Source organism: Cucurbita moschata, unplaced genomic scaffold, assembly GCF_002738365.1.
Source record: "Cucurbita moschata cultivar Rifu unplaced genomic scaffold, Cmos_1.0 Cmo_Scf00027, whole genome shotgun sequence".
NCBI lineage: Eukaryota > Viridiplantae > Streptophyta > Magnoliopsida > Cucurbitales > Cucurbitaceae > Cucurbita > Cucurbita moschata.
This window is the reverse complement of record NW_019268543.1, coordinates 1,985,607-2,004,839: the sequence shown is the minus strand read 5'-3', so window position 1 is coordinate 2,004,839 and position 19,233 is coordinate 1,985,607. Positions and strand designations below refer to the sequence as shown.

At 32.7% G+C, this 19,233-nt stretch overlaps 3 protein-coding genes across 4 annotated transcripts; 1 reads left to right on the top strand and 2 right to left on the bottom strand.

The window, feature by feature from the left end:
- Positions 1–4,843: 4,843 nt before the first annotated feature.
- On the top strand, positions 4,844–6,307 carry LOC111462655 (protein BIG GRAIN 1-like A). The gene has a single exon (XM_023106326.1). The coding sequence runs from the start codon at positions 4,915–4,917 to the stop codon at positions 6,052–6,054; it is 1,140 nt and encodes a 379-aa protein (XP_022962094.1). The 5' UTR covers positions 4,844–4,914; the 3' UTR covers positions 6,055–6,307.
- A 3,880-nt stretch (positions 6,308–10,187) lies between these two features.
- LOC111463014 lies at positions 10,188–12,694 on the bottom strand. 2 transcript variants are annotated; one of them, XR_002713809.1, is made up of 8 exons: positions 12,443–12,694; positions 12,306–12,345; positions 12,155–12,225; positions 11,872–11,966; positions 11,229–11,296; positions 10,892–11,002; positions 10,309–10,493; positions 10,188–10,215 (listed from the first exon to the last, which is right to left on the bottom strand). XR_002713809.1 is itself a non-coding variant. In XM_023106850.1 (7 exons), the coding sequence occupies exons 1-7, from the start codon at positions 12,651–12,653 to the stop codon at positions 10,364–10,366; spliced, it is 726 nt and encodes a 241-aa protein (XP_022962618.1). In that variant the 5' UTR covers positions 12,654–12,694; the 3' UTR covers positions 10,197–10,363. The 2 variants fall into 2 exon arrangements, 1 of the variants encoding a protein (XP_022962618.1); XM_023106850.1 differs by having other exon boundaries at positions 10,197–10,493.
- A 948-nt stretch (positions 12,695–13,642) lies between these two features.
- Positions 13,643–17,112, bottom strand: LOC111462336 (thermospermine synthase ACAULIS5). The gene is made up of 10 exons (XM_023105848.1): positions 16,820–17,112; positions 16,658–16,724; positions 16,429–16,523; positions 15,439–15,541; positions 15,247–15,335; positions 14,996–15,152; positions 14,836–14,911; positions 14,696–14,754; positions 14,487–14,623; positions 13,643–13,965 (listed from the first exon to the last, which is right to left on the bottom strand). Exons 1-10 carry the CDS (start codon positions 17,011–17,013, stop codon positions 13,860–13,862), a joined length of 1,083 nt encoding a protein of 360 aa, XP_022961616.1. The 5' UTR covers positions 17,014–17,112; the 3' UTR covers positions 13,643–13,859.
- Between the last annotated feature and the right edge of the window lie 2,121 nt (positions 17,113–19,233).

Genomic DNA, 19,233 nt, shown 5'->3' with positions numbered 1-19,233 from the left:
CCGAGGGAGATGGATTGTGAGATACCACAGTTGGATAAGGAAACGAAACATTTCTTATAAATGATGTGTAACATCTCCAAATGACTAACGATATATAACAAGCTAAAGCTGACAACATTTGGTAGCTTTGAGCGTTACATATTACTATTTTTTGCTCTAAATTATATTAAAAGAAAAATACTACAGGCTTATTTTAACTACAAACATTGAATGTTTGACCGTAGGTATTGACTAACTATAGAATCTCACTCCTTTTTATGAACATGTTTTATATTATAATATACCATGTTTTTCATGAACTTATAAAATATTAAAAAATTATTTCTCACAACTATTTAAAAAATTAAATTATCACGAACAAACATTCCTTAAAAATTTATTATATTTTGCTTTCATCAAATAATAAAATAATCAATTTTGTAAATATTTTTATACAAAATATAAAAATTTATGTGTATTTCACTAATTTAGCAAAAAAAAAAAAAATAATAATAATCTAAAATAATTTTTCACCTATTGTTTGGAAGAAAAACAAACAGGTAAATAAATGAGTGCCGGGTCGTTAGCCAATCCCGAGGAGCGGGCGCCATTACCAAAGCCTTCCTGGCTCGTTTCTCTTTGGCTCTGCTTTCTTGTCTCGCTGGATCCAATCTCTGGTCCCTCTCACAAACCCCAACTATGTTTTGTCTTTTTTTTACATTTTTCATCTCTATTTTACTTTACCTGCAATCGAATTCACTCCCTTAGTAAAAATATATTTACCGTCTTTCCAAGTAACATGAAGAAAATTTAGACCAGACATCTCTCGTCCATATATTAATAGTAAAAAAAATTAAAGATGAAAGACGTTAATATTATTTTTAAAATTTTATAAGTATTTTTTAAACCGTAAATATATTTTCTAGATCTTTTTTTAATTAATTTAACTCGAATAAAAATTATAATTATGTCGGATAATTAAAACTAATAATTTTAAAGGTTATTTTGACCGTGAGTTGACTAAGTACACAGTGATTTGGCAGTTATTAAATATTTTTGTAAGCTTATGTGACATTTCTATCTCTTTTTTGGATTACCACTTTTCGTGGTTCAGGAAGAAAATTAAAACAAATTTATGTTCTTACAAAATCGTACAAATAAATAAATAAATGTATTTTTCTTTTCCTTCTTTCCTTCTCTACCATCAAAGTCATGTTCTCGTAGGTCAAAAAAACAAAATGTACTTACTGGTTGTTGTCTCGAGCATTAAAATTTCTAAAATTTTCATAAATTTATTTAGATTTTAATCTCTCACATCCGCTAATTTAAGGAATGATCATGTGTTTGTAAACAAAGTCATGAAAGCTTATGCTCAAAGTGGACAATATCATACCACTGTGAAGAATCGTGTTCATTTAACATGGTATCAGAGAGTCATGCCCTAAACTTAGTTGTGACAATAGATTGGTAAATCCTCAAATGTCGAACAAATAACTCCAAAAGAAAAGGAGTCGAGCCTCGATTAAGGGGAGGTGTTGGATGATGAAAGTCTCACATCGACGAAAATTCTATCCTAAACATATATAAATAATAATATTATGGTAATTATTTTGGGTGTATTATTGAAACTGAACCCTACAATTAATAAAATGGATTTATTGAGACAATGATAAAGTAATCTATAAATTTGTCTCATTAAGTAGTGGAAAATGGTAGAGATTTTTTTATTTATTTAATATTTTATTTTATTTTATTTGGAAGCTTTGTCACGTCAATTATTTATTTTGAATAAGTTAAAATTATTTCATTCAACAAATTTGAAAGGGAAGAGACAAGGTGGACCACCAAAACGACGTCATTTTACCGTTTCTTTTTCCTCCAAATCAGCAAGGGAGTATATATTAATTGCATTTTATATTTAATTTTAATAATATCTATGCTTTTGTTGGGTTCTTTTATTAAATTTTAGGATACCTAACTGATTTTGACGTAATTTATATCTGATCAATTATAGAGGTTTACGATTAAAATAGGGATGATCGTGTTCTGGGTCGGTAGAAATACGTGTAGAAGGAGAAACTAGTCGCTCGTTGCTGTTTGTGAGATCAAATTGTTGTCATTTGTGGGTTTGTGTTGTCGTTGTAAATTGACCAATGCATGAAGACAGATGAATTTATAGAATCGATTACAAGATCTAAATGTGAGCTGTTACATGAAACCTATGCATGAGCGATCGACCTTGCTACAACGAAGAATAAAGAGGAATGATGATCGAACGAAAAAGTCGATTGTGGGAAGAGGAGTGATTGATGTCGATCTTGTGAGAGAGGCTAGAGATATGAGACGAGGGAGAAATTTAGTAAATGTCGGGTCATGTTAAAATTTTGATAAAAATTTAAATCGATTACGAGTAAATGAGTGACCAATAAAATTTTTCCTTACATAACCAACACCGGACCCACCCCTCTTTTTGGCTCCACTCCACAAACAAAAGACTTTACTACCTTACCCTATGTAAGTGCACAAGCCAACCGATGTGTCCACGTTGGCCCGTAATGTATCGTCGTAAGCCTCATGATTTTTAAAACGCGTCTAATAGGAAAACGTTTCCACACCCTTATAAGGAATGTTTTATTCCCATTTCCAACCGATGCGGGATCTCACAATTCACTCCCATTAGGGGCCACCGTCCTCTCTCACACACTCCAATAACAGTCCAATCCTACTTTTGGCAAATATTGTCTACTTTGACTCGTTATATATCGTCGTCAACCTCACGGTTTTAAACCGCGTTTACTAAAAAGAAGTTTCCATATTTTTTATAAGAAATGTTTCGTTCCTCTCTCCGACCGACCTCGAATCTCGCAATAATTTATTAACCGAGGAGTTTTAGGTACACATGGCTAATTCGAAGGGTTGGTCTTTGGTCCTACATCTTGCTTAAGACCCTTCACAAATCAATAGCTACAAGCATAGAGGGTTTGAAACTTTGAAAGTACACACAAAAAGAACTAAAGAAAGCATGGTTTAAAGAGCTTTAGTGGAAGCCACCTATGGTTTATGCCTAAAATAAACACAAAAATGGAAGGAATTGGCCTTAGAGAGGATGAGCCCATCATGCCCCATTGGAACCCATGTGATCTTGATGAGTATAATGGTGGCACATCATATCTCCCTTTAAACACCATGTTTCTATGCTCGATTTCTAGGGTTTTCGTATTCACGTTTCATTTTAGGTTTGTCTCGTCTATCTTTATTCCTATATTTAGACTGACCGACAAAAATCAGTGATCCGACTATAGTTCAGTAGATCATAAACGTATTCAATTCCTTAACCCACGAAAAAAAATTCGTATATCATATCTGGGTTTAGTGTTTAGACCCAGTTATTCGTTTATCAAATGGTCTAACTCTCGTTTAAAGTGACGTGCTGAAATTAGTGTTCATGTGTTGTTTTAATCTCGTGATCACGTATAATCACAATTGATTTTATTTTTTAAAATAAAATTAAATAGATACCATAATTTGCAATGGTTTGAATCAAATGGGTCAAAAAAATTTCAATTAGGTGTCTGCATAATCGAAATTTTAAACTCGGTAAATTTTCTAAACACGAACGTCGATTAGGTTAAAATTCACCCATTCTTTTTATCTATAACTTCAATCTACTTTGCCCACTCGACAGCCTTTCCTTTTAGCCTTTTTATCCAATCAAATCTTTAACATGGTAAAAAAGAAAATTTACTGATGTAAATAAAGCCTACCCTACCAAATAAACCCTAAAAATAAATGTAAAAATTATATTTTATTTTATTTATGAATCATTAACAATTGTACTTCACTCTGCACTTATCTAATTATTATAAATTATATTAATATTTAATTAGTTATTTTTCATGGAACATTAAAGTTGCTTATGTACCTAACAAATTATTATAACTATAAAGTATATCTAAATTATTTAATTACAATTCATTAATTTGTTATATAAATGAACGTTAATTATGGTCCAGATGTCTATAAACCACACATTTAAAGTCTTGCAACTCGATTAATTATTATAATAGGTTAATAACTTTATAATATAACACGCGATTAAAAGTTTTTATTATTATTAAAATAAGATTAAAAGTAACGGCTAATATATAATAATTATAAGGCATACGTGGCACGAATGGTTGAAATGGGCTCAGTTCTCATCCCTCGTTTTTTTTATTTATTATTAATTAAAATCCTAAGTTAATAATTATTAAATTTGAAATTTTCATATGTAATTTAGATATTTAATTATAAATCAGCTCAAAATCACTTAAATAAAATTATTATTTTTCAAAAATTTTAAAACAATTATTAATACATATACCGTATATATTAAATATAAATGGAAAATATTTTATTTTTTATTATTTAATAATGACAATAAAATAAATTTAATTGGGTCAAACTTATCCGTACAAGTGAATTTACGGATTTCACCACTAGTAGACATAAGAAGTTGTCTCTCATTTATTTACTTTAATTTTTATCACTAATAACTGAATTTTAAATTTTGAATATTTCATATTTTAATCCAAATTATAAGTTAATAGTTTAATAATTAATTAAACAAGATAAAAATAAATTACGAAAATTTTAAATTGAATATTTAAAAAATAAAAATTTAAGCTTAATTTTTTAAATTTAATTTTAAATCCAACAGAATCGACGGCTCTAAATTCGAACTACGGAGGGACATTTTAGGAACATGGAAAAAGTGAATTCTATTGCCACGTCGATAATGACAAGCTGGCATGGCGTATACTCCACGCGCCGAACAACCGTCTATAAAAGGCATCTGCCTGTCCCCTGCTTCTTCAAACGCCTACCATTTCCTCTCTCTCTTCTCTCTCTTCTTTCTCTCTCTAGAAAACCATTGCAATTTGCAGTAATTTAACGATGAAGAAGTGGGATAAGTATGAACACAGAAACCCATCTTTTTCTTCCACTCTTCTCGACCAAATTTACCGATCTATCACCGACGGCGAGACGAAATTCTACAGAGAAACGTCGACGGCGAGAAAACAGAGCAAAACCAGAGGTTTTGAAGACCAAGAAATGGTTAATATCCGGCGAACTTGCATGATCGAGAAATGGATGGCGAAGAGAATCGACGAAAAAGCCGACGATTACAGAAAGAAAGAATCGTGCAGAAAAATGCCTAACGATTTCGACCATGATCGCGATGCTCTGTTTTTCACTTCAACTTCCAATTCTTCCGATTCCAGCTCCGGCGGCTTCTCTTCTTCCGACTCCGAATCGGCGTTTGGAACAAAATCCTCTGCCCTTTCGTCCTGTTTTACGTCGTCGAGGCTCAAGACAATTCGCACCGGTGCCTGCAGCCGGTTGCCGGAAACAGAGAGAAAAAAGACTCTGTTTCATGGAAAAATTAACCACCGTGAGTTCGATGAATTACCAAATTCAAAATCAAGTGGGTTGAAGAAAGTGAAGCAACCAATTTCTCCGGGGGTCCGACTCGCCGGGTTAATTAACTCGCTCTTCACCGCCGGAAATACCAGAAAGTCTAAGAAATCGCCGGGGACGGAGAAGAAAGTGAAAACAGGGGAAGAATCGACCTGTTCGTCGGCTTCTTCATTTACAAGATCGTGTCTCAGCAAAAACTCTGCTTCATCGAGAGGAAATGGGGCAAAAAGAACGGTTCATTTCTGTCCAGTTAGTGTCATTTTCGACGAAGAAGATGGATCGAGTCTAATGCCGGTGTCAATTCCGACCGCCTGGAAAATCGGCCGGCCGGCAGTTCAAAAACCAGAGGAAAAAGAATTAAAATCCCAATTCGTTGAAAAGAGCAGGAAATTAAAAGAACTCCATAAAAAGACAAGAAATCATCAAGAGTTCGTTCCGACCCAGATCGAAAACGGCGGTGACGACGACGACGACACTGCAAGCTGTTCAAGCTCGGATCTTTTCGAGCTGGATCATCTGGAAATGATCGGACAACGGCGGTACGGCGAAGAACTTCCGGTGTATGAAACAACTCACGTGGAAAAGAATCGAGCGATTTCAAAGGGGTTATTATGAGTGCAGTGTTAGATTGAATTACATTGGTGTATTGTGTTCTGTAAGTGAATTAATAGAAAAGAAAAGGTTATTTGGAAGGATGAAAGCTTAATGTTGTTCATCAATGGCGTAAGAACTGAAACAGAGAAAGAAAGAAAAGGGAAAAAAAGAGAGAGAGAGATGAAGCCATGGGAATAGAGAAAGTGAAGAACAATAAAGCTTTGTGCTTTCCTTTCCCTTTCTTCCTCTGGAATTGGACTTTCACTTCCTTCAACATTGCGTTACCAAGAAAACTAATATTAATAATGATAAAAAATATATATATATATTTGATCTTCCTTTTTAATATTTTAGAAATTATGTTTATTGTTTTGTTCTATTAGAGCTAAGTTTGAACGGTATTAGATAGATATTGTTCTATTTGAGTTCTAAGGCACATGAACGTATCTAATAACCTAAAGGGTTTTCACTTTAATGAGTTTTAAGGGCACACTGACTGTGTCTAGTTATAATACCATTTTTAATAGCATAAAGGGTTTTTACTTCCGCTCAAGGTTTTTAAAAAGTGTACTATTTTTGCACCCTTACAATAAATGTTTAGTTTCTCTCTCTCGATCTTACATAGTTAGATAAGGATAAGAAATAGGCGTATGATGATATGAGACAAATATAATAAAGTCGTATAATAATATGAGATGAAAATAATAAGTTTTGAGAGGGAAATACATAGGGTGGCTAACATATTAGTTTTATCTCTTAGAATGCATACGTGAGTGGAGATTTTAAACTTTTAATATAAAAAAAATATGTAAGTTCCCGTTTAACTATATCCATGTCGGAGATTTGAATCTTTCTCCTTGAATTTGTATCTTAGTTTTGATCGTTAATATCTCTATATTACAATGCTAATACGACATATATTTTTTAGAAATTAAAATTTAATAAGCAACAATAAAATTGTTTTAGTTAGTTTCAATTATTTCCTTAAATTTTTAAATTTTTAATTTTTACCGATCATCCACTTATAAAAAATTTAGACCATAAAATAATTCACATATATTAACATTTACACATCAATGTTAAAATATCGTATTTATGCCTCCTAAATTTATTATTAACAATTCACCGGCAACCTCAAATTCATTACAAAAGTATTTTATTAAAAAAAAATCAAGTTCAAAAGTAAAATTAGAGCGTTTCAAATCTAAAAACATAATTGGTATAATTTATAATTTATTTTATATGATAATAAAAATACATTTTTATTTACCAAAAAAAAAAACGGCAAGCGTAGGAAGCAATAAATTGAGACTCATAAATACTTTATGTTAAACAATTATTGAAAAATCAGTGTCAATTATAGTATATGTTATTAATTCATGCAAAATTGTTATGAAAAATAATGATAAATAAATTAAAAGATTATTAAAATTTAGAACTAAAAGCTCAAAGAAAGAAAGAAAGAAATAAGATTAAATTAATTAGCCAAGAAAATGACAAAGGAAATGAATGTACTGTTTAATCCTAGAAAAGGTTCCTATGAGTAACCTTTTAGGTAAATAATAATTATCCAATCAATTGAATCTTTTCATGTAAAAATAAAAATAAGAGGTATTATTCATGTGTTGACTTTTTTGGGTACATATTGCAGGATTTGACCAGTAATGATTGAGAGGAATAATGAAGGGAAGGTGTAGAAAATTTCTCAGTTTTGGGACCCTAACCTATTGAAATTATCATAATTTCTCTGATTTTTGGACCATTTTTTTAATTGAATTATTTGTTTGGGAGGCAGACTTCTAACGTTATTTTTATTTTCGATTTCAATTATTGAGACGTGAAATTAATTTGCACTCATAGTTTGGTTGCTTTATTTATTCGTTCTTATCATACTTGAAATTATATAATGTCTGTAAATTTATAGCTAAAGTTGGCAATCTTTAAACTACCAAGCTCATTGAAATGTTTGAAAGCTACCGTACAATATTTAAGTCTTCAATAGGAAGACTCATCCTTCTTCCACGACGAATTTGGCCAATCAGTGACAATTTAAACTTATTTGGGGAAGGGAAGCATATGTTCTTCGAGCATATTGGTTGGTATCTAAAGTAATTATAATTGAAAAAAAATATAAGTTGAATATAATTAATTACAAAAAATTGAAGTTGTGAATATAACATGACTATGTTTGATATTTTGGTTTTTGAAAAGCACTTTTGAAAACAACTCAATGTTCATATTTTTCAAAACTGCCTAGGATTTCAAGAATGCTTTTGAAACTCAACTAGAAATTACTCACAAAGACAAATGTTAGTCAATGGGTAAGATTTTCAATAAAGAACCAAAAGAACAATAAAAAAAAAAAAGAAAAAAAAAAAGGAACTATTGGAAATGTTTTTTTAATGTTAAAACATTTTTTAAAAGTGAAAATTTGAAATAAATGAAGGGGGTTGAATTTGGCATAGTGAGAATATTTCAGTTTGTAGGGAAAAGAGAAAGCAGAAAATGAAACTAATAATAATAATAATAATAATAATATAAGGACCCTTCATTGGGATCATCAACTATTCTAATTCTACCCTCTTCACCACCATTACCCTGATGACGTGGCACTCTCCCTTCTTAAAAGTCAAAAATACCCTCCACCATCCTCGTTATTTTTTTTTACTCCTTTCAAACTTTTTTGCCTTTTTACACTATAATTACCTTTTCTTAACCCTCAAAGTTTTCCTCATCATCTTCTCAATAATAGTTAGAGGCTCAAAACCAAAAAGTAAAAAATAATAATAATAAAACAAAAAACAAAAACCATTGATTTAATTTTCAATAAAATATTCAAATAATTTGAAATATTAATTTATGTATATTTCAACCAATTTTTCAACAAGATGGTAAAAAGAAGCGATTTGACGCAATCTTGGTAATAAAAAGAATATTATTTTACATTTATGTTGTTTTATTTTGAATCTTATGTAAATCTCTTTTAAATTCAAAGGATACCTATATATAGATATTTATATATAATTTAATTTTATATTAAAATTGTTAGATTTGAAAATAAAGTGTATGAGTTGAAAGTATTAATAATTTTTTTTTCCAACTTAACGAGAGAATCTAAATCAAACATATGAATACGTTATTATAAATACTATAAAGATCGACTGCTTTCTCATCTACTAAACTAAAAATTTTGCAAACTTGATAAACGATTACCTCCATCTTAAGCATAAGAACTCGTGTGCAATTCTTCTCATTTGTTGAAGGTCATCTTGTTTCTCGACCAACATATAATTTGTGAAATTTCTCCGTCCTCGGACCATTGTTTTTTATTTCTTGACAGTCAGTGTTAGCAAAATATTAAACAAACTTAAGCTCACTAATATAAAAGAGAGATATAGATTAGTAACTCGTTTAATCTAATATTAGTGAAAAGAGAGTAAATCTGTGATAATATTTAGATTCAAGGGCTGTTAGATGATGAAAAAGTAGAGAGAGGTACATATAGCAATGCCCGTATGCTTTAAAGAAAGAATAAGGAAAGAGTGTTTTTCCGTATAAGGCTTGTTCAAGCCCAACGTTATTAATGGGCCGAAGAAATAAGTAGTCGGCCCAAGGTTGGTTTTATAACTAAAAATGTAATGTAAACGTTCAATTGAACGCCTCTCTATCACATTTCCTATTTATTCCTTCCTGTATCTATGAGTTAAAACTGGAAGATCACATTCGAACGAGAGTAATACTGAGGATAGGATGACTAAAAAAAGCTTAAAAGAATTGAAAGTTACTACCTATATAGGACGAACTAAGGTGAAAGCTGGTGGGCATGTGACACTCGTAAATGAAGAGTACATGAATGAACCGAGACTATATCAGAATGATAAAGATCTTGAGACTAGGATGACTAAGAAAGACTTGAAAAATTGAAAGGTACTACTCAGACCAATAAGATGTACCCTTCTTTTCGGTGGCTCAATCATAAAAACTCTATGGTAGTCAAATCTAAATTTTGAATCCTAAGCATAGGTTGTTACAAACTTAAGTTATTCTAAATCTTCCATACCGATTTCGAACGAAAAAACAACTTAAAAGCTTAACAATGAAAAAACAAATGAGAACAATTAAAAGTTTCCAAAACCAAAAAAGTAAGAGAAGAGTGAAGACAATTACCTCATCAAACTGGACCTATATAAATTAAATAATATGTTAAGGGTGTCAAATATGCGTAAATATATTACTGTTATTTAACACATTTAATTTCGATAATGGAATACTCACATTAAAGAAGATTGCTTGAGTTGGGATGAATCCTCAGTTCTACTGGATATCTATATCATAAAATTGATTCCAACTGCTTCAGTTCTGGGTCTGCAATTTCGGTTTCTTCCTCTTCTGGAGTATTATAAGCATCAGCAATAGCCTTCCCTTTAGCCAGGACATCAGGAGGAACAGTTTGAAGGAGCCTGTAATAAAGGAAGACTTTTAGCAGCTTTGTTCAGAAACATAAAAGATATTGAATAGTTGTGGGATTAGATATGGTCTCGATTAGACACTGAAACATTCTGATTCCTGAAGGATGTGCTCTGTATGTCATAATATGAACACGGATCTCGATTTAACTACCTAAGAATATGTTCTTAACTAATAGATTATAAGCTTAGTTTTTAAACTTACCCTCTTGGAAACTCAACAAAATCTATGTAAGTTCACGCTTTTATTATCCATTTCTCTGCAAATCCCCACATAGACTACTACAGAAATTCAGGCTTCCAGAACACAAATCCAAACTTAGAAAGTCTTGAATGAAAAATGAGATGCCAGATCATATATGTTCCTTATTAATGAATCAAAAGTAGGTTACCGGTCTAGAGCAAGGACGGCAGTGTCAATATTGGTCTTCATCGACTCAATTGAGGTTCCCCGATCATTTCTTGTGGCACGTAAAAGGGAAGAATCAAGTTCTTCCAGGGCTCTTTACAAGTTCAAATGTTTACAAAAGTTAGAAATGGAACATTTAATGGACGCAAAAAGTGTAAGATTCGGATGGATTTTCAGGCCATAACATTCAGAATAAAGTAATAACAAGTCCCTCACATCACATAAACTACCACAAGCAGCAGAAGCTATCATTTTAAGGCTGAATTTGACATTATCCTCAAAATCAGATTCCTCTGAACTCAAAAAAGGCTAACAAAAACCTGAGACATTGATCAACATTGTCAAACGCAACGATTCCATTTCCATCCTCCAAGGCATATTGTGCAACCTATTGTTGAAACAAAAATTTCCACAACTCTTTAAGAATTCACGAACGTAAATAACTGAAGAGAAGTAAATGCAATCGAGAATAAACAGTATTGCTGTAAATAACATCCAATATGAAATATCAGAATAGCAATGAGGACTACATATGCATGTATTCAGTTTAAATAAGGCAAGCTTGCCCAAACGAGCACATGCATTCTATTACCGCGAAGTCTAAAAACTTAATGGATAGATCAGAGTAAATTCAATCTTATCATCAATATATTCTCAAACACTTTTCTCCTAGGCGAGCAACACATCAACAAATATATAAAATAGAGATGGATTAAAATTGCAGGAGTCTGATCCTAGCAACAACTGTTTTGATATCAAGCTTCTTTTCAAAATATTCTTCAACAGAATTGAGCAACATGCTTCACAACAGTAGCTAACAGAATTGAGTAATAAATTTGACAACAGCGTACGGAAAGGAAAACGGGAATACTTGAACTCTACGACGTCAAATGGAGTACGGGAATTTGAAAGAGCAGGAAAGATCGAGGAATATGCAATAATTGCAGAAGGCTTTCAACTTACTGCTCGAATATTTACGCGAAGTGATGATGCAATTCCAGAACGCAAGAGAGATCGGCATGTCGCGTATTCTGGTTTACTACTTTCCAAAATTTTTCCTGCGATTGATAAGAAAAAACAGTTAGCATTACATAAAATTGCGTAGATATCAACAAACACGTATGCTTTTACATGTGAAATTTTGAACCGCGGATCAAGCCTACACACAAACGGTGAAAATTTTGTTTATAAAATGCACACAAAGTCCAAAAAATACAGGGACGTAGAAGATATCTTGCTTAATTACCGACGTCTTTGATTTGTAACTGCGTCAATATGACGGCTGGAACATAAACTTCAAGCGGATCCAGTTTTTTCCTGAATAGAATGCATCAGAATAAGTTCGATGAACCTCAGCAGACAGGGAAATTCTCAAACAAATATCAAACGATCGTTACTTCTTCACGTATTTGTCCAGAAAGCTTCCGGCAGAGGCATCTGCAGAGAAAACATTTTAAACTGTACTCAACGAATTTGTCCATCCAGCAGCACTAACATAAACGACATATAATTCGATGAACATAACGACACATACGGTGAGGAATCAGGAACAAATTTGAGAAGACAAGAGAGATGGAGAACAGTCGCCTGCTCTCCCGCCAATTGTTTGAGGACAATGCGCACCTCACTCGCCATTGATTCCTAGCTTTGGCGCCGGTGAATCTCAGCGGCAGAGGCGGAAGGATTGAAGTGAACGATTTGAACTGCTCCGAACTAATTAGCGAAGGAGTGGTTGGTGTCGCCATTGACGATAGGACATTCGGACGATCCTTTCCCCTCGAGGAGATCGCGTCTAATCCATTTTATCCCCTGCAATATCGTCCGCGGGCTTTTTAAAAGCCCAGCAGCGTAGCTGCCCGATAAGCTGTTAACGGCCCAATACCCAAAACAATTTGGAAAATCATTGAATTTTGCATTTTTATTTTTTTGGCGGACAATACAATAACAAACTGACCACGCAATAACCGCCATATTTACAATGCCTTTATGATATTGCCGTTTTGGTCTATGGTAGTTAGTCTTGCGGTTTTAAAATATGTCTTCTATGGAAAAATTTCCACAATACAAACCCTATCTAGCTTCGACAGCTATAAATGGTATCAGAGTCAGATACTGAGCGGTGTGTCAGCGAGGACGTTGGGCCTCGGAAAGGGGTGGATTATGAGATCCACATCAGCTGGGGAGGAGAACGAAATATTCCTTATAATGGTGCGGAAACCTCTCCCTAACTGACATGTTATAAAACTATGAGGCTGACGACAATACGTAATGGGTCAAAGTGAACAGTATCGACTAGTGGTGGCCTTCTAGCTGTTACAAATGGTATCAGAGTCAGACACCAAATAGTGTGTCAGTAAGGACGGTGACCCCAAGAGAGGTGGATTGTGAGATCCCACGTTGGAGAGGGGAATAAACATTTCTTACAAGAGAGTAGAAACCTCTTCCTAGTAGACGCATTTTAAAACTGAGACTGACACCGAAATGTAATGGGTCAAACCAGATAATATCTACGAGTGGCGAGCTTGAGTTGTTACACTCATCATCAATTCATTTAGAAGATGGATCGCTTCAACTTAATTAGATTTGATAATGGCGAGATATGATTCACTGGAGAGGCAACGGTATAAATACTTTCGCTGCTACAGAGTGCCAAGACAATCACGATGTGAGTATAATTGAGATCTTAATATCTCTCGATTATAGAATTGGTATTAAAAAATGAGTAATGATGAACTTTGATAGTAATAGTAATATCCATTACGAAAGATTTTAGCTTACTAAACACATTTATCCATTACAAATCCAATATCCAATAGTGTTTACCTTTGCATATACAAAATAAAACTATTCTCCAACACTTTATTTAAGTTAAAAGAGTACAAATGTTGATTGGGCTTCTTAATGATGTCTATAATTAAAGTGTTATAGTTTAAGCTCTTTAATTATTATATTTATACACCACGACAACTCCTGCCATTCTGTTGCTTGAATCCAACTCCTTGACCATGTATGAATTTTGCAGTCGCTTCAGTATAGATATGAGTTTCGTTCAACAACCTAATCGAAGTTATAAACATTAAATAACTCATCAACTTAAAATCATTAGAATCTTGAATAGAAAATGAGATTGTAACAGCTCAAGTCAACCGTTAGTAGATATTATCCGCTTTGACCTATTACGTATCATCATTAGTCTCACGGTTTTAAAACACATCTCCTAAGGACCTTATAAACAATGTCTCGTTCCCCTCTCCAACCGACGTGGGATCTTACATCAGTGAGAGAGGGGAATAAAACATTTTTTATAACGGTTTAGAAACCTCTATGTAGCATACCCATTTAAAAAACATTGAGGAAAATCCAAAGAAAACAATATCTGCTAGGAGTGAACTTGAGCGGTTACAGAAATCTCAAACAAGAATGGTAGACACCTAGAAGAGAGTGAAATTATAAGCTATAACCACACAATTTCATATCCTAATTTCCATTTAACGACAGATTTATATTTCAATAGTAGTTTTGAAATATCTATGAAGGATCGGTTGAGAATGATATTCGATAAAGTTGCATGAACTTACGCTAAAGAAACCATCTTGTTGATAATGGTGGAGGACACAATGGAAGGACCAGTTAAATAGAGCAACTCCCCATCGATTCTATCTTCAATTCTCTTATCCAATTCCTCAGATTTTATACAGAAAGGATGATCTGATGCCTGTGTTTTAACAACATAAAGTCAAATTCATTCACAACAGACATGACTTCGCTAAATTTAAATATCTCATACCATAACCCATCCCCATGTGTCAGCAAAAGATGGTATGTAAGCCGTGTAAGCAATCACATCTGCAGCAAGAAACAGAGGAGTTCAACTAATCTTAGTTGGGGTTAAAATTCATAATTACTGAGAGAGGGAGAGAGAGTTACAGTTGAATGTCTGTTTGATTGTGTTATATATGGAGGTAAAAACCTCTTTGTGGGTGAAAATTCCGGCTGGTCCTGCCTGCAAACCTTAGAGTTATCAAAAAACTATATTGTAAAAAAATTAAATGAATAATGCAGTTTATATATAGTAAGGTTGAGAAACCTGAGTTACGAAGATGCCATTGTCGTGGAGCTTTGGCTTGACGATCTCCTGGTAGAAGGATTTGGTGTAGAGCTTGTAGCAAGGCCCATCTTTAACAGGGTCTGCTAGGTCTCCTATAATTATATCATATTTCTCCTTTCTCTTTTCCAATTCCGCCCTTTTCAAAGTCTTTTTCTTTTAGTTTATGTTTTCAAATTATAATGAAAATTTAAAAGAAATTTTACGTATAAATAAATGATTAATTAACTTACTTGGCGTCGTTTATTACAAGATGAAGTTTTTTGTGACAAAATGTCTCCTGGTTCACAGTCAAATATTTACGGCAGAAATCCACTACATCCTGCAAACAACACATAGATTTTGTCCAATCAAAATTAAATAAATTTAGTAATAATTCTTTTTTTCTTTGTTCAACAACATTAAAGAGGTTCGAGTAATATTACCTGATCAATATCGCACATGACAACTTTTTCTATTGATTTGTGTTTGAGGACTTCTCTGGCTGCTGATCCTTCCCCACCTCCCATTATGAATACAGTTTTCGGGCTATAAATAATTGTATTATAATAATATTGAGTTAATTCCAAAGCCATAATTCACATTATCATACGATTATTAAAATTTCTTTTTCTTAAGAGAAGGTAAAGGTATAAATTCATTTTCTATTGGTTATTCACTCTTTTCCTAAATTAATCTCGGGAAAAAAGGAATAAAACAAAAACATGAGCCAAATGGTCAAATCATCGTGAAATTTTTAAAGAACTATTCATAAAATAAAAAGTTATTGAACTTTTCTTAGTTGGCAAGAGGGAGATTGGATCCTCCATTCATCATATTATTGTATGTTTCATTTAATAATAAAGAAAAGTAAAAACATTTGGGTTAAATTAATAAAAATACTAAAAACATTTGGTATTATTAATAAAAATACTCCAACTTTATCTTATAAAAAATTAAAACATCCTTACCAAAGAAAAAAAAAACATGGTTTAAAAAATACAATTAAAAATATTATTATTATTAAGATATATACTGCATTTAAAAATTAACACTAATACTCTTTAACTTTTAGAAAACAAATTTTTTGTTTTACCATTAGTACGAGGAAATCAATGAGTGGTAAATTAATAGTCTTCGTTGTTAAAATTTTTTTAATTTTTTTAATAAAAATTAAGAGTGTCAATGCTATTTTTACAAATTTATGGATATTTTTTAAATATATTATTAAAGATAAAGATATTTTTAAACTGTATAAAAAAAAATAAATGTACTTTTGAAATAATTTAAAAGTGGAAAGGTATTTGATATAAAATAATCATAGTTTTAAATTTTTTTGAGGTGTTAAAAAAAGAAAAAAAGTTTACTAATATTTTTATTAATTTAACCAATAATTTGGAGATGTGAACAAATAATGGTGCAAAAGGAAAACGCACTTGGAATGGCATAATAGCGCGGGATGAATCAAGCATTCATGATACACGAATTCATCGGCTTCAGCGCTCTGCATCTTCCCGTCGATCATCAAAGCCTACACTCACAAATCTTAATCAGATCATCTGATACAGTTACAACGAGGAAAGAAAAAACGAATCCGATTGAAAATTTTCACGAATCGCAGAAAATCGCCGAACAGAAACGGAAATCGAAACTTGATAAACGCACTTTTCCGAAACACTTGGTATCTAATAGCGCAATATCCTGAAACTCGCTGGTTCCTTTCTGCAGAACGCTGAAGAGAAGAAACGGATTTACAAATGAATCGGCGATGGAATTAGAACGGAGAAATACGAAGAGATTTGGAAGTTAATTAGCGAAATCAAATACCTATTCAGAGCAAAAGACCATTTGAGATTTTCGTCGATGATTTCCTCGAACCAATAGCAATCGTTGCCATTAACAGTATTGATTACCGATTCATGAGAAGAATCTCCATTGATGTAATTGTTTTTCTCTTCGAAGTTTCGATCTACTGATTTGGAGAAGCCATTGGTGTGTGAACTCAGAACTGCTGGACCCATCGCCTTACGGAGCAAGAAAGGGGGAAAATGGGAATATAATGAGAGAGTCTATGAAACAGGGAGGCGGAAGTTTTGGGCGGGATTTTTTGAGATGCTTGTGAGAATCCTTTTATAGTAGCAATTTTTTTTTTTAATTACTCGAATTTAATGGTTTTTATTTGATTAATTATTTATTTTTAATTGTCATCCTAACCCAGATACATCAATCATACGATATGCTTTAATGAAAACGTGAAGAAAATATTCTTGAAATTATCAAAAGATATTTCAATTCATGCGGTGTAGATTACAATTTAGAATAATTTAGATTTATTGTATTTCATTATTTTAAGACTTTTAATTTACTTTAGGTTACAATTACATAATGATTAATTATGCCCATTAAGTATGAATGTTACAACTCAGTAATTTTCTTTTGAGGCTATATAAAGACTTGGAAAATACAGTAAAGAAGCCTTTGTGCTTTTCTTTAACCAATGACTAAGTTTCTTTGCAATTCTACGTAGTTTAGGTTGTATATAGAATCATTCAAGCTCAAGATGATCAATCTTACTTGTGGAATGATTGATTCGAATCTCAAACAATGTTCTTGCCTTGAGATATTCGATCAACAAGGTAATCCGAATCTTACTCCCCTTGTAATGATTCCTTATCTTATCACATCCATTTTTATATTTCCACCTCGGAAATTTAATCAATCGGAAATTATCTGAAACCACTTATCAATACCTCGTCCATTTAAAACCTAATAAAACGTCTCGTCAATTAATCATAAAGTAAAGAACACGTGTCTCGAGAATACGTTCACGATCATTTGCTCGTATTCTTGTACTTCAGGTTTAACTAACTCGATTTTTATATTAACGTTTTTTTTAATTTCACCTCCCTATTTAATTTTTTAATAAGTGAACGTTATCTAATATCCGACCTCCGAAAAGGTGGAGGAATATGTTGTGTTGGTTCCACTGCTACAGATTGTGGGATGTTAGGATTGGATTGAGAAAGGCTCTTGCAAGCGTGGGGTGACTCCACTACCAAAATTTTGTTGGATACTCCACTTTTAACTACCTATTATTATAATAATAATTATTAGTATTTAAAAATCGAACCGAAAGATATTTTTGTAAGATATTAGGTTACGGGTAAGTGAGTATAGATTCAACCTTCGCTTGTTAGCTCGGGAACTAGGAACAGTGTTAAAAGGGTTAAACGAGAAGACGTTAAAAATTTGTAGCGTCTCAATCTTACCGTGTAAGCGCTTAACATTTGACAAATGTTACAAGCTCCCGACATCAAGACAGTACGTTGATTTCTTATAAAAGTATAGCTTTTTCCACGATTTCGTATTATAAGAGCATCCGAGAACGTGCATGCAGTTAGTATTGTTGGTAGCTGAAGAATTATTTAAATTGTCGGTATTAATGAATTTTTTTAAAAATTAAGGATTTTAAGGATATTATTGAATTTTTTTAAATATTTGTTTTGGAGATGGGCGGCTTCGTTTCAATCGTTTTCAAGAATTTTTTAGCATTGAAACAAACGGGATAGGATATTAAGTCAATACACTATTGTGGGCTCCAACGCACAAAGTCAAAACATTTTTAAAACGTCAATCATTTTTAAGGGATTAATTGTGTTCTTATTCCTTTATATTATTGTCGGTAACACTTTGGTGATGATGCACCTGATGTTGAGAATTATTATGAAGATTTGGTTCGTGAATCTTTCAAATTCATTAATATTTTTCGCATTCTTGTATATTTGATTCAAGCGAAAGTAGAGATGTCCACGAACCGGGAACAGGGAAGCTTTTTCAGTCCCGGCCTACAATTTCAATCCTCATTCCCAATAAGTACAGATATTGAAGTGAAAATTCAATAGGGGCAGGACAGAGATTTGGCAAAGTTGGGGACGGGATGGGAATATAATCTCTGTTCCCGGCCCTATTTAGTTCTTTTCACTAGCTACCATGTTTCTCGTTTAAGAGAGGACTCTTCATTGTGTTTGGGGCGGGTGGTCCCACAGATTATCGAGAGACATGTTTTAACTTGTTGGGTTATGCTCGGGTGGACTAATAAGAAAAGGAAAAAGAAAAGTTGAGAACGTAAGTGCACAAAACTTTGAGGTGTAAATCATTAGGCAAAGCGAGAGGGAGGGATGAGGCGTGCTTGGTGCTGTCCACTACAATTCTAAGTATGTGAGATTTCCTTTTACTTCCAT

Excerpts from the sequence above, each read along its gene's own strand:
- LOC111462655 (XM_023106326.1), top strand. The coding sequence starts at position 4,915 with ATGAAGAAGTGGGATAAGTATGAACACAGAAACCCATCTTTTTCTTCC.
- LOC111463014 (XM_023106850.1), bottom strand. The coding sequence starts at position 12,653 with ATGGCGACACCAACCACTCCTTCGCTAATTAGTTCGGAGCAGTTCAAA. Across the intron at positions 12,226-12,305 it reads CTGGACAAATACGTGAAGAA|GAAAAAACTGGATCCGCTTG; the intron begins GTAACGATCGTT and ends CATTCTATTCAG. Across the intron at positions 11,297-11,871 it reads TTCGCGTAAATATTCGAGCA|GTTGCACAATATGCCTTGGA; the intron begins GTAAGTTGAAAG and ends TTTCAACAATAG.
- LOC111462336 (XM_023105848.1), bottom strand. The coding sequence starts at position 17,013 with ATGGGTCCAGCAGTTCTGAGTTCACACACCAATGGCTTCTCCAAATCA. Across the intron at positions 16,725-16,819 it reads TGGTCTTTTGCTCTGAATAG|CGTTCTGCAGAAAGGAACCA; the intron begins GTATTTGATTTC and ends TCTTCTCTTCAG. Across the intron at positions 13,966-14,486 it reads AACAAGATGGTTTCTTTAGC|GTTGTTGAACGAAACTCATA; the intron begins GTAAGTTCATGC and ends AACTTCGATTAG.